Genomic DNA, 14,779 nt, shown 5'->3' with positions numbered 1-14,779 from the left:
TCAAAATAATCTCAATATTTATCCAAATAATTTATAACATTCTCGAATTTTTTTTTTTCTCTCTCGTACTTCATTTAGTTTTGAAAATAGAATATTAAATTTCATAAATTATATGTTGTAACAAAAAATAAAGTTTATAACATATATGTATTTTTTAAATATAACTAAAAATTAAATTAATTTTGAGATTGTATAATGGAAATTAAAAACCAACATATCCTAAATTTCAACTTAAAATTTAAATAGATCGAATCATTAGTGACCATGCGATGATCGTCAAATGCGCACGGATATGTAAGATAACACCAACCCGTGAAGCCAAGAACCAATCGCGGCGCGCCACGTGTTCCGTCGACCTCGCGTCTTCACCGTGAGATTTTGCACCGACTGCGACCATCCGTGATCGGCCACCACGTGTCCCTGGCGTAGCGTCTATATCCGGTTACTCTGCGAATACAGACTGCCTGCAGCCGGTAACCCCCTGCCCAGTTGCAGCTTGGTGCATAAACACCATAACCATTCAAGGAACCTTCTTTTCTTTCTGCAAATTCTGCGGGAATTCTTCGTTTTCAGTTTCTGTATCTTTTCCGGAATTAAGACTCAACTGTTTGTGATGTTGTACTCCGAGTGATGATTTTTAGCGCGAAGTCCCAACTGTTTTCCTTCTTGTGATACCGGTGATATTTGTGAGTTTCCGATCCTGGATTCGGGTAATGAGGTTCCACATTGAGTTCATAAGCAGCGTAATTTCATCAAGTGTAGCAGTACGAGTTGATTCACTTGGTTAAAGTAAGTTGGATTCTGATCTTTTCTTTTTTTTCTTTTTTTGATTGGTGTGATTGGATTGAGATTCTTGTTCCTTTTTTGTCGTTGGTGTTTTAGTGAACTTGAATTGTTTTACTTTCTCGTTGATTTAGCTTGTAATTGTTGAAGACTTATGCTCTTCTTCAACCGCACGATAATTTTTTGTGGAGTTGAGGTGGATTAGGGTTTTGTTCGCGTTGTTGGGTGTTTTATTGAATTGGGAAAACTTTACAACGAAATCCACTTGCTAGAAGTTTAATCAGATTTGTTGACACTCTTGTATGGGTCGGTTTGTTTTATTTCTGTCTATTTTTGCATGGATTGCTCGCTTTTGTTTGGTGTTGATTTTTTTCTGCCTGTGTTATCGTCTGCTGTATCCGAACGATAATGTTCTAGGTTGTATGCGTTTGAGGTTATGCATAAGTGGGTGAGTGGAAATTTTGATGTTGCAAGAAGTGGTAATATTTTGTGCTGATTCTGATCAAGGACATTTATCTCATGGGATGGAGCCGAGTATTTAGTTTTACATTATTTTTTCTGTAGTTTGGGTGTGGATAGCTGTTTAGATCCCAGTGACTAAACTGTGGTGCTTCCAATGATGCCTTCCCGGATGACCAGAGGATTGGCACAATCGTCATCGAGCTCGGGAATATTTTTCCAAGGAGATGGCCAGTCCCAGGTTGCAGTAAATTCTCAGCTGAGTTCAAAATTTGTGAACTCGTCTAATTCATTACATGTACAAGCAAGTGCAAACTTGGGTCCTGTTTCTGGGGATATGAGCAGCACGATTTTGAATGGTGTGGCAAGCTCCATACCCAGTGTTGGTGCCAGCTCTCTGGTCACTGATGCCAACTCAGGTCTTCCGGGAATTCCTCATCTGCAGAGAAGTGCGAGTTTCAATACAGAATCTCATATGCGCTTGCCGGCATCACCCATGTCTTTTTCATCCAATAACATTAGCATTTCAGTGTCATCTGTTATGGATGCATCCTCTATGGCGCAGCAAAGCTCCAATCAAGACCTGGGCTCTCAACAATGCCAAAAATTTCAGCAGCATCAAGGAGCTTCAATTTTCACATCTGGTGATCCAAGGATGCCTAATTCGTTCACTCAGGATCCTGCTGCAATATCTCCACAACAGAAGAAACCTCGCTTGGACATGAAGCAGGAAGATAGTATACAACAGCAGGTGCTGCAACAGCTATTGCAGGGTCAGGATATCATGCAGTTACAGAATCCAAATCCTCAGTTGCAAGCTTTGATCCAGCAGCAGAAACTAAGGCAACAACAGCAACAGCTTCTACAGAATATGCCACCAATGCAGCGGGCTCAATTACTGCAGCAACAACAGCAGTTGCAGTTAAGACAGCAGCTTCAACAGCAAGGAATGCCACCTACATCTCGAATAAAGCACCCCTATGATGGTGGTGTATGCTCACGCCGGCTTATGCAATACCTGTACCATCAGAGACAGAGGCCTGCTGTAAGCACTTTATAGTAATGGACATTTGGTAACAGGCGTCTGCTTGCGTTTTTAAAAATTTGTTTCCCCTAACATTATTAAAACTACATATGGTTTGTATAAACGATGAAAAGTTTCTTTCTTTAGTTCCAATCTAGTATAGCATTGTTCAGCACACTTTGTTATGATGTCATGTTTTGTCAGGACAATACTATTGCATATTGGAGAAAATTTGTGGCTGAATATTACTCTCCGCGTGCAAAGAAGAGATGGTGCTTGTCTTTATATGATAATGTTGGAAATCATTCACTTGGGGTATTTCCCCAGGCAGCAATGGTAATATTCTTGGGTCGCTGGTTACTTTACTGCACCACTATAATACTTGGGCTCTTTCTACTGATGAAGAAGCTAATAATAAATCTTTGAGTACATGGATTTTATGTGCCTATTCGTTCAATTTTCTAACATTGTCATTTCTTATTGCCTTTTTTTTTTCCAGGATGCATGGTTGTGTGACATTTGTGGCTCAAAATCTGGAAAGGGATTTGGTAAGCTTTTTCTCAGATATCCATAAATCAGTGTTGTAATGGAGAGACGTTCTATTATAGAGCAAGTTAGGACAATGTGGAGAAATCATGACATTTCCACAAAAAAGAAGGAAAGAAAAAAAATCACGTGAGTATTTTGCTCATTCCACGGGAAGATTCATATATTCTTGTTTTTTGTATTAATATGGTGGAAATCTTAACAAGGGGCTCTGATACATAAGAAGGTTATCTGTCATGTACTCTGAGGTTATGCTAAGTTCTTCTGTTGTCATAGGTTTTAATGTTGCGAAAAAGCATATTACAATTTGTTAGGAGGGGAGTATACCGCGGTAAAATCTATTTCTGAGTGATTTTATTTAAGGGGAAACAGAGTATGTAGTCACATGATATTAGGATATGCCCGGGTGAATTTTTCTTTGACTATGCACAAATGGGCTTTTACCAAGCGAGTCAAACAAGCTTCTAGCAGTTCTTTACTTGAGTTTTGAGTAGCTTTGTTCATTTTTCCTCACTAGCTTGTACCTCAATATTCACGTCAGTTCTTGTGCCGTAACACATTTTTTCTTTTTGCATTTTAACAGAGGCAACTTTTGAAGTGTTCCCTAGACTTAATGAAATCAAATTTGGCAGTGGTGTTATTGACGAGCTTCTATTTTTGGACTTGCCTCGGGAGTGTAGATTCCCGTCAGGCGTGATGATGCTGGAGTATGGAAAGGCGGTTCAAGAAAGTGTGTTCCAGCAACTCCGCGTGGTTCGTGAGGGTCAGCTCCGTATCATGTTCACTCCTGATTTAAAGGTAAGCTGCAAAGAACTAGTTTACTCGAAGCGACTGTCAGATGGTAGTCATAGATTTCGTAACACTTGCATCTCCATACCTTCTTCAGATATTATCTTGGGAATTTTGTGCACGGCGTCATGAAGAACTTCTTCCTCGTAAATTGGTTGCACCACAGGTAAGATTGTGCTTCACTGGTTATGTTTCTTTTTTTGTTGCGTATAAAGGTGAGGATTAAGATATGAAGTAAAAATTGGGAGAGGATCAACGCATGAGGACTGTATTTACAATATTAAGGAAGTTTGTAAAAATTTGTCCTTACATTTTGAACGGGGAACTAATAAAAATCATACTTTTACTGCAGGTGAATCAATTGTTGCAGGTTGCGCAGAAATGTCAAAGTACTATATCTGAGAGTGGATCAAGTGGAGTTTCTCAGTCAGACATTCAAGCAAACAGTGCCATGTGAGTTGAAAATCTATAACCCTAGTGGTGTGGATTTTATTTTGAGTTTTCCTCTCTTCACGTATAATAACATAACGGATTTCGCTTCATTCTCATGTTTTATGCCATTTTTTTGGTTGTTTTTACCTAAACAAGAAGAAACATGTGTAGAAGTCCATCAAGCATCCATTTTAAAAGCGTCTCAAATTTCTAATTATTTTTCTTTCTATTAATTCGATATTTATTGCTGTTGCAGGGTTGTCACAGCTAGACATCAGCTTGCTAGAAGCTTGGAGTTGCAGTCGCTGAATGACTTGGGATTTTCCAAAAGATATGTGCGGTGCCTGCAGGTATATCAACTGTCGACCTTTATATGCGCCTTTCAATGTTTACCGGTTGGTGTTTTTGAGCTTTCTCAATTTTTTCACGTTAACAGATTGCTGAGGTAGTCAACAGCATGAAAGACCTGATGGATTTCTGCAGTGAACAAAAAGTTGGGCCTACTGGTAATGAAACACAACCTTATCTAGCAATGTTACCCGATTACTTTCGTTGGGCAACACCACCATATCTTGGGAACAAGTACATTCATATTCTCCAACATCTATCCAAATTACACAATTCTCTCTAGAAAATAGAATTGATACTACTCTTCCGAAAGTTATGATTTTTTTACATATTGGTTAATATGATAAGGGTGAAAATTGTATGTTTACTATGATCTCCCGTCCAAAGATTCCATGATGTCTGCCCCACCTTTCTACCTCCCATGTGGAGGAAATTGTGTAATTTGGACGCAAGATAAGAAGGGTGGATGTGGTACACACAATGTTGTAAATGGCGAGAAGCATTGCGGGTCAATGACCGCCTGCCGCCTCAGCCGCCTAGGCACAACTACCACCTAGTATCGCCTAGGCGGTTGAATTATTTTTAGCATTTTTTATAGGAAATTATTTATAATCATTCAATTTATTACAAATAATGATCATTTTTTATGTAATATATGTAATTAAATAACGTTTATGCATAAAAAACTTCATACAATATAATATGATTTAAATAAAGAGCAAATAAATATATAAATGCAAACTAACAAGATAATTAAGATGGTAGTTGGTGGCGACAGTTGGAGACGCTTTGAAGTAGATGGTATCTGATGGTGGAGGACACTTGAAAACAAAAGTAAATATAAAAGAGATTGAGCTGGGTTTTTATTATATCTAGCGTTTTTTAAATTGATTGACTTTGACTGCTTTTTAAAATTATTTGACTTTGACAATTGACTAAGATTTTAAAATCATTGACCGTCTTGGCCACCTCTACCGCCTGCTCGCCCTCCTCGCCCGTCGGATAGTCTCGGACTGTGCCTAGGCGGCCGCCGTTTAGAGAACTGGGTACACAAAGGAGTGTGAAAGTGCATGAGATTGAATAATGGAGCTTCCTAGCACTTTGGGTCAAAATATTGGTGCAAAAATAATGGCAGTACAGAAAAAAGTTACGGACCTGACCCAATGTGCAGAATGCTTGTGTGGTCTGTGGGCATTACCTTAGATGTAGAATGAATACATCAAAGGAGTGCATAGACGTGTATGAGATTAAATAATAGTACACAAAGGAGTGTGAAAGTGTATGAGATTGAATAATGGAGTTTCCTAGCGCTTTGGGTCAAAATATTTGTGCAAAAATAATGGCAGTTCAAAAAAAAGTTAGAACGTGACCCATTGTGCAGAATGATTGTGTGGTCTGTGGGCATTACCTGTAGAATGAATGCATCAACTGAGTGCATAGACGTGAGTTGTCTAAACTTCATATAATGTAATCTATGTCTGCATGATTTTCTCAAATATAGTGCATTTAAATATAAATTGCTTTGACTCCCATGTGACATTCATGATGGAACTCAAAACCATAAATTAATATGCAGAGGGGTTGAAAAACATACCAAGACATGTCAAACCAGCCAACGTCCAGGTGCAAAAGGTACAAGCAATGGAGCAGATGAGAAGTATTCAAGGTTCGACAGCGGATCCCAACATGCTCAATAAGTTAATGGCAATTAATCCCACTCTCGGTAGCCAAATGAACAATACTACCCAACGTACAGTAGTTGGACAAGAAGCTTTGAGCAGCTCAGCACAGACTACTTCTGCATTGAGCAACTACCAGACTTTACTGACGAGACAGAACTCAACTAACTCAAATCATAATTCTGTTCAGCTGGAGTCATCTTCTCCTTTTAGTACCGCCAGCCAACCTCCATCTTCAATGATCCCCTCATCTTCCGGTATTTTGCCCAGAGCCTTGCAGATTTCACCAGTCGGTGGCTTTTCGAGTTGTCATTTACCACAGCAACAGCAAGTACACCAGCATTCATCAGGCGGGAATGTCTTGCAACAGCATATGATTCAGCAATTACTGCAAGATATGAGCAACAAGAATAGTGGGGGAGCCGTTCCACTGCAGTCCCTTTCTATTCATAATAATTCAGGTGGAAATCGGGACGGGCGTGAGTTCAGGAATAGCAACTCACCTGCAGCAGTGAGTGGGCCAGGGAATATTGTTGGCCAGCAGCCACCAAGCAGAAGTAACAGTTTCAAAGCTACTGCAAATGGTGAGTCTCCGGCACCCACTGGCACTTTTGGATTCAGCCAAAAACCATCAGATTTGCCACAGAATCCTCATCTGTCGTATGAGTTGGTCAATGATATTGCCCATGAGTACATGGAAAATGGGTTTTTTAATAATGATTTCGATGACAACGTGAACTTCAGCTGGAAACCGTGACCGACTTACTTTGTTTTGTCGTAAGCTTGTATTATTAGGGTGTTTTACTTTGAGTGGTCTTTGTACAGGCTGTTACAATTTCCTTACAAAAATTTTTTTTTTTCATTTTATTTTCTAACATTTGGAACTTGTGATGTTTGATAGTGCAATGTTCCTGTTTGTTCCTTGAAAGAGTGTGAGATCAACAGCTTCATTTCAAGTGTAATTTATTGAAATGAATTTTAAAAATTATTTTAAATTTGGTGTTACCATTGCTTGGCCCAATGATTGAACTGTTTCCGAGTTGTGTGATGTCAATTTCTTGCACACCTTCTTTGTTTGTTTTTTTTTTTGGAGAGGTATCGCCAAAAGAGGAAAGGGGTGCATGATTTTTATTTTATTTTATTATTCATATTTGACAAACTCCTTTAATCTGATGACAAATTGGAACCGTCCGCAGAATGTAATGAGCCATAGTGTGTTTAGCTGCTACTGAATACTTTATGAACAGTTCTGTTAAAGTTTTGACTCAAATTCAAGTGGCCCAAGCTCCCGAATCGAGCTCGAACACAGAACCCGTCGTCAAGTACCCTTCTAATTCTTTGGGTTTGATTTGAGTCATCATTTTTAAGATCTCACCGGCAATTTATATCTTCTCAAGTACTGCTTCGGTAATAGTCCTATCAGATTATTCTTATTACATTCCGAGTAAACACATTTCGATTTTGGGATAACCAGATACTTAAAAAAAACAAAAAACAGCCGGTTTGGAAAGATCGAAGAACATTTTGGAACTACTAGTTGGTTTGGACCAAACCCACGCAGCCGATAAAACAGTAACACATCCAATGAACATCGACATGTAAGAGTTCGGAGCTTCCGAAATAGAGATCAAAGCTTCATAACGGTGAGGTGTCGAGAGGCACTTGACACGTATAGTTCGAATCTTCTAAATCCGAGTTCGGAGTTTCCAAACTCGACCTATAAATAGGCCATAAGAAGTCAGAATTTTCACATCTTTTGCAAATTATACTCTCAAGTTCTAGCTGTTAGTGGTTTTTCCCTCAATCCCAGTCGGTTACTGAGCATTTCCATTGGAGCTGTCAGGCTAAGGGAGCAAGTGGAAGCTATCGAACCCAATGCGTTGATTACGGACGAAGGTATGACCCATGCATAGGGGATAGTAGTTAAGTTGCAAAGCATGATTAGTACAAGTGAGTAGACACCTAGTTATCTAGGATGATATAGAGATATGTAAGTACTGACCGAAATATCTAGCTAAGTATATATTCTTATGTGTTGCATTTTTATTTGTCATATGATGCATGTTTTATTTGTCATGCTATTTAATGAGTCATCTGCATATCATGTTGAGCCTTGTATTATTTGAGTTTGCCTTGTTGAGAAGGGTCGCTCAGCCATATTTTCTTGGACGATCGGGTATCGTGAATCACCCACTGACTCTACGGACCAGCATGCTACGATAACCCTGGACATTGCATGTCCAAGATCTTGACAGTAGTGTGGAAGCCACCAACTGACTCGACGGAATAACGTGCTATACAATTGGCGCCTAGACACAGACCGATCATAAGTTTCCAGTTAGATCACTGATCATCAGTTCATGATTCATGCATGTATATATAGGATTGTATACTCATACATTATATATTGGACGATTAGATCATTCACGTCCTTGCCTTTATCTTGAACACCCTATTTCCACGGGATATGTCTCAAGTTGGATGGGTCAGGAAGAGCTGACAATGGCTAGAAGAGATCGGTGCCTTCAAGGGGGGATTCCTCAGGGTTTGATTTTGTTGTTGTTATTTATTCCTGGATTTGATTAGAGACTTTTGATATGGTTGTACTACTTATTCAGGTTTTGACGCTGGTGTAGGGGAGATACCAAAGTTGTGAGGTTTACATTTCTATTGGTTTTATAAGTTTCAGCATATTATGATCTACACTCTGATTAAGGTTTATTAAATTTTATTATTGCATGCTATAATTGTTTAATGTAGGCAATTTCAGGTCAGAGTGCTACCACATCGAGCTCGTTCCTGAAGAAACAGATCAATATATTTGTTATGTAGTTTATCTTTTAGACCTTTTTAAACAAAGTTATGTTACTAACATGTTTAATTCCATTGTAGATAATGTGTTTGATTTGAAAGCCCTATGTGCTCTAGGTCTGGAATATGGAAGATCTGTAAATCCCTACCGCTTATGTTAATTCTTTCCAAGGCCCGCTCTACAGATTTTATTATCNTATACCATCAGTAAAGTGTTCGTAAATATGTAAGAATTTACTGTAAAAGCATAAGAAAAACACTTGAAAATATAATAGAAAGGCATTGCTCAATATATAAGATTAAGATAAGATTACTTCCATTCATACTTTCCTCCTCTTTCGTGATTGGACCCTTTAGACTCATAATCGCCTACAATAGAACCGTAGTATCGAATGTTAATATTATTTTGATTTATACGAAGGGTGATATAGATATACATATATATACATATATATACATAGGACTTATCCCTATAATCCATGAACTATTTTCCGCATCAAATACACGTTGTTTTTACCACTTGTTTCCCCTAATTTAATCTCACTCTTCTTCATTTACTGAATCTTTGAAGAGGTTGAACTGCAGAGTCCAAGATTCAGAAATACTGGATAGATAAATATCCAGTTATCTATATTCTCCTTTGTTTGTTGGTTTTTTTTCTTTTTATTCAATGCGCTTATTCTTGAACATTCTCGATTCGTGATTAATCTTGATTCATGGATGATTACTTAAGAGAAGTAGCGGGGAAATCAGCGAATGATCCTTGTAAAGATATTGATCTTGAAAGCTTGAAATGGGTTCCTGGCCCTGTCTAGTTGGTGCCGGGCCTTCCGGCCTGGCAGCGGACGCTTGTTTGAAGGAAAAAGGCGTGCCATCTCTAGTGCTCGAGAGATCCAACTGTATAGCATCTTTATGGCATTGGCAGCTGAAAACCTACGATCGGCTCAAACTCCATTTACCTAAACAATTCTGCGAGCTTCCACTCGTGAATATCCCCGAAGATTACCCTACTAAACAGCAGTTCATTCAGTACTTAGAATCCTATGCGAAAAGGTTCGAAATTTGGCCTGTATTCAATCAGAATTGAGTGCTGAGTTTGATCAGCTTTAATCTGTTCAACCAACCGAAGACAAAAGGTTGGGGGGATTACGTCTATTGAAAAAAAAAAAAAAAAAAGATATATATCATCAAATCTAGTTGAGGATATTAATCGTACCTAACATCATGAAATATACATTTCTTTTTTAAAAAAAAAAAGAAATAACCTATTTCACATACCAAAATTATCTAACCTTTCTGCATGGGATCCAACACTGGGACAAATAAACGCACAATCCAAGCAAAGCCCACCTTTTGTATGCGTGCAATCAATCTGCGTCATCGAAAACCTAAGCTTTGTGACAGTGTGTGAATTCTCAACCACAAAATCTCCAACATGATGGAATGTCCATTTGCCTTCTTCTTCCAAGAAACACTGCGATTTTGCATGATGCACGTTTGATGATGCTACTTGGAATTGGACCGGTTTTATATTCCAGCCATGAATCTTTTCTGCTTTGTTGCAGATTGATCTTCGGCTACCAAATAGTCGATTCGACGGTCGACCGAGTCGTAATCGGAAAAACAGGCTGTACGTGCCGATAGGGAATTCTAAGTCCAAGCTACCTTCTGCTTCTAGCCACCATATTTGTCGAAGATAAGCTATTGTATGAAACCTGCCATGCCATTTGTACAACTTAATTAAAGTTTTCTTTCCCGTGTACGTTTTTGTAAAATATCAGATAATGAATTTTTGTACATTTGAGAATGGAAAATTTGTATAAGATTTTGTACCTTGCTGCAATAATAATGATGTATAAAATTAAATTTATGATTATATTGAAAATGTAAAAAAGAATTTCACGAAAATAAAATAGATTTTTTATTTTAAAACGATTAGTTTCTGAAGACAAAACTGGCCCATAATTAAAGTGGGACATTGAAATTTCGAAATCATGGGACCAATTAGCAGATGATGGAAACAGAATAGGACCATGACCTAAAAAATTATGCAACGCACATTTATCTATTTTTTTTATATACTTTTATTTATTTTCCATATCAAATTCTTATCAATTAATTAATTAACTAATCATATATATTCCATACTATGTTTTTCGTGGTTTTTTTGGGATAAATTTAAGGTATTGTTTTGTGTACATGGTCGATAAAATGATCAATTATTGCTTATACTCGACTTNTCCACGTCCTTTGATTATTTCATACCATGTACCAAACAATATCATATTGCTATATATTCTGAAAAAGAATACAAACAGTTAAAAAAATTCTGACCTTGAATCATCTGTGGAGACATGACTCCAATACCTACGATCATCTATGCCAGTAATTCTCAAGCCCTTCCATGAAATAGCAACACAGATTCCTCTTCTCCTCTTGTCCAACCAAATTTCCTAAGTATTTAATTATTAATTAATAATTAATTAAGCCCATTTTCTATTGCCCGATACTAAAAAAAAATTGAAAATAAAAAAATAATGCATTAACCGTGACTAATATATAACTTCCATGTGAAAAATTCTGAATTTGATTTTATTTTCGTACACTATGTTTATATTTTCTTTTGAAAATATAAAACCATTATTTTGGAGTGACAACTACTGTTAAAATGAGAGAGATTAATTGATTTTTTTTGGCACCTAATTATTGATTTTATCAAAATAATTTTATTTTCATTTGTATTATGTTCTAGATTAAGAATGAATTTGACTACAGAAATTATAGTTTTAAAAAAATAAAATCTAATTTTTTTGAATATTTTTATTAAAAGACAGAAGCAGATTTGTCTTTTGGAAAAAAAATTAAAAAGTGTTTAGTTTAAATTTTTTAAAAAATTAAGAAGTAAAAGTCAAAAAATCATAAATTTCGGTTTCTAAAAAAAATAAAAAAAACTTTTTTAAATAGCTTTTGTAACCAAGAAAAGAACTTTTTAAAAAATATATATTTTTAACCCATGAACTTATTTTTAACTAAACGTACTCTGTATAAATTCGATTCTTTCAACGTTTATTAAAATACACCAATATTTTATTCATCTGAAATTATCCACTGCTGTAGATAATATTATATATGTTAAATTCTCTGTTGACATATAATATTAATTTCTAATCATTTTTCACCTAAGATACAAGTTACCTGCAATAACGTCGTGATANTAAAATGATCATGAAAAAAATATAATTTTAATTTATTGACCAAGAGAAACATGTTCACACAGATTTTCAATTTAATAACCTTAAAATATATTTTAAAAATTTACAATCATCACCACTGTCGGTAGAAGTAATTATGTGTTTAACAATTAAGAAACATAAATAAATACCAAAAAAAAAAAAATTACGTACTTTGGTGTCACCATCAAAGCGAGAGGGATTACTCAAGCTGGTGTAAATCTCCTTTTTAGAAGTCAGATTCTCCGAGTATTCACGGATCAGCTTCTTCGCAAGAATCCGATGATTTTCAGGTAACTTAGGTTCCCACACAGTATCAGACAAAGAAGCTTGGAGAAATGCTTTGTTCAGACACGAAAATTTACAGATTTCTGAAGCTTCCAAACATGAAAGAATCGAAGCGATACAGTTCTCTGGTAAGTCCCCGAGACCTGCGGGCCGATTCGGCAGATTAACTGAATCACAAGTTCTCTCAGTTTCCGGGCCTGAAAGACCAGCCCCCATTTTACCTAGCCAAATATGAAAATTTTAAAGAATCCTTGCAAATCCAAGAATAGCCAAACCCTGGAAAGATTCGAGAAAATTACAAGAACATGAAAAAAAATGTAAGGGAGAGCCTTAAATATATATATATTCAACAAAATGCAATAATAACTTTGGAAAACTATGAAGAAACTTTGAAGAATTCAAGAAAATGGATCGATGATTTTAGTAGAAAGGAGATCTTTTGGTGTGGATAGAGGAAGGAATGCATTTGTTTATGGCACAACCAACCAATCACCTCCTTTTTCTTTTGTATACAATATTTAATATATTTTATGTATCCAAGAATACGAATTTAACCTCCTAATTTCATGAAATATATTGTTTTGCAACTGGACAAAACGGGGAAAACAAGGAATAAACTAAGGCGGAGTGTGATTGGACGTGTCCACTTGCGTGATATAACTTTATATAAAAAAATTAGTTTTATCATTTAAAATTAATTTGTGAGATCGTCTTATAAAATTTTGTTTTAAAGAATAAGGAAAAAAAACTGTGAAAGAAATAGGAATAATAAATATTTTCCTTGCATGTGGAAACATGAAGTTAACCTATAGAATGAACTTTATTAAGTATTCATTTGTTAAACACAAAAACTTTTGTAAGAAGATTTAACGGATCAATTTTATGAAACGAATCTCTTATTTGAGTCACCAACGAAAAAATATTAATTTTTATGTCAAAAATATTACTTATTATTGTAAATAAATACGGTGTTGACTCATCTCACGAATAAAAATTATCTTATAAGAGAACTATTATTTGTTAAATGATAGAATATCAAAATATCTACTTTATTATTATTTTTTAGTAAAAAAATATCCCCAATATACTTAATTAATTAAAGGAAATTTAAAGCATACACTTGTATGTATCAAACCAAAGTGTTAAATAGGTAGAAAATCGCAATTTTATTTTTATATATTTGCTTCTTTCTTATTTTTTTATGTATCGTATTATCAAATTTAGTTTTAATATGTAAATAATATATTTTTCAGTTTTTATCAATTTTAGAGTTATTTTCATCGGGAATGATGATGTGGTACTGCGCATCATGACAGTTCTACATCGACACCATATGTTAGGATCAAGCGCTTACCACTAGGCCAAAAGCTATAGATGTTAGTCAAGTCACAAATTTATTTTCTTATACTTGTGGCAGTGCAGAGTGCACCTAGTTGAATGCTAATGGGTCGGGCTGTTAGACCCATGAGTTCGGGGAGGTGCGTGTCTATCTGCTTGTGCTATCTCATATCCCTTAGATATCAGTGTTACCCTTTCCTTACCGTCGGACCTGTCCTCAACAGAGACAGTATTATCCGTTAAGATCTGGTATCATTCTTTTATGGCCCACTTAGCCAACCAGATCAAGCGACACAACGTCAGCAGCTTGACACATGAGAACTTCCCAAGAGGTCACTCATCCAGTACTACTCTCATTCATGCACGCTGAACCCAACATTCCCCCAAGAAGTATAGAAATATGCTTTTTGGAAGACTTGAACTCATGACCTCGGTACCACTACGCCAAAAGTTATAGCTATTAGCCAATGCACAATTTTATTTCCTTATACTTGTGGCAGCGCAGAGGACACCTACTTGGGTGCTAATTGGTCAGGCTGTTAGGCCCATGAGTTCGAGGACGTACGTGTCTATCTGTTGGTGCTACCTCATATCCCTTAAATATCAGTCTTACCATTTCTCTATCGTCGGTCATGTCCCCATCACAAACAGTATTATCCGTTAAGATCTGATGTCACTCTTTTACAGCTCACTTAACCAACCAGATCAAGCGGCACAACTTCAGCAGCTTAACGCATGAGAACTTTCCAAGAGGTCACTCATTCCAGTACTACTCTAACTCATGCACGCTTAACCCAACAGCATATCAACGTTAGATTGAAAAAAAAAATTAAAATTCATTAAAAAAAATTAGGAGAGCATACTAAGAATAAAATGATGAAAAATTGTAATTTTTCCTAATTATTTTGTTATGTCAAATATAATTTTTTACTCATAAATGTAATGATCGTGTGCAATATTTATTTTGGTGTTATGATGATAATTTAATAATGATGTTGATAATAATAATAATAAAAATAATAATAATAATAATAATAATAATAATAATAATA

At 36.1% G+C, this 14,779-nt stretch overlaps 2 protein-coding genes across 10 annotated transcripts; one reads left to right on the top strand and one right to left on the bottom strand.

The window, feature by feature from the left end:
• The first annotated feature begins 279 nt into the window (after positions 1 to 279).
• Positions 280 to 7,068, top strand: LOC140983359 (probable transcriptional regulator SLK2). 3 transcript variants are annotated; one of them, XM_073450384.1, is made up of 11 exons: positions 280 to 789; positions 1,179 to 1,231; positions 1,348 to 2,287; positions 2,471 to 2,602; positions 2,766 to 2,814; positions 3,396 to 3,610; positions 3,699 to 3,767; positions 3,954 to 4,054; positions 4,290 to 4,383; positions 4,470 to 4,539; positions 5,958 to 7,068. In XM_073450384.1, the coding sequence occupies exons 3-11, from the start codon at positions 1,400 to 1,402 to the stop codon at positions 6,815 to 6,817; spliced, it is 2,478 nt and encodes an 825-aa protein (XP_073306485.1). In that variant the 5' UTR covers positions 280 to 789; positions 1,179 to 1,231; positions 1,348 to 1,399; the 3' UTR covers positions 6,818 to 7,068. The 3 variants fall into 3 exon arrangements, with proteins under 3 accessions (XP_073306485.1, XP_073306483.1, XP_073306484.1); XM_073450382.1 differs by lacking the exon at positions 1,179 to 1,231; XM_073450383.1 differs by lacking the exon at positions 280 to 789 and having other exon boundaries at positions 1,184 to 1,262.
• A 472-nt stretch (positions 7,069 to 7,540) lies between these two features.
• LOC140983360 (F-box protein PP2-A13-like) lies at positions 7,541 to 12,879 on the bottom strand. 7 transcript variants are annotated; one of them, XM_073450385.1, is made up of 4 exons: positions 12,276 to 12,879; positions 11,206 to 11,324; positions 10,164 to 10,586; positions 7,541 to 7,777 (listed from the first exon to the last, which is right to left on the bottom strand). In XM_073450385.1, the coding sequence occupies exons 1-4, from the start codon at positions 12,603 to 12,605 to the stop codon at positions 7,696 to 7,698; spliced, it is 954 nt and encodes a 317-aa protein (XP_073306486.1). In that variant the 5' UTR covers positions 12,606 to 12,879; the 3' UTR covers positions 7,541 to 7,695. The 7 variants fall into 7 exon arrangements, with proteins under 7 accessions (XP_073306486.1, XP_073306487.1, XP_073306490.1 ...); XM_073450386.1 differs by having other exon boundaries at positions 7,592 to 7,777; positions 10,150 to 10,586; positions 12,276 to 12,878; XM_073450389.1 differs by lacking the exon at positions 7,541 to 7,777 and adding an exon at positions 9,573 to 9,938 and having other exon boundaries at positions 12,276 to 12,878.
• Positions 12,880 to 14,779: the final 1,900 nt, after the last annotated feature.

The sequence above is a fragment of the Primulina huaijiensis genome, chromosome 8 (genome assembly GCF_012295235.1).
Source record: "Primulina huaijiensis isolate GDHJ02 chromosome 8, ASM1229523v2, whole genome shotgun sequence".
NCBI classification, from domain to species: Eukaryota; Viridiplantae; Streptophyta; class Magnoliopsida; order Lamiales; family Gesneriaceae; genus Primulina; species Primulina huaijiensis.
This window is presented reverse-complemented; position numbering and strand designations above follow the sequence as displayed.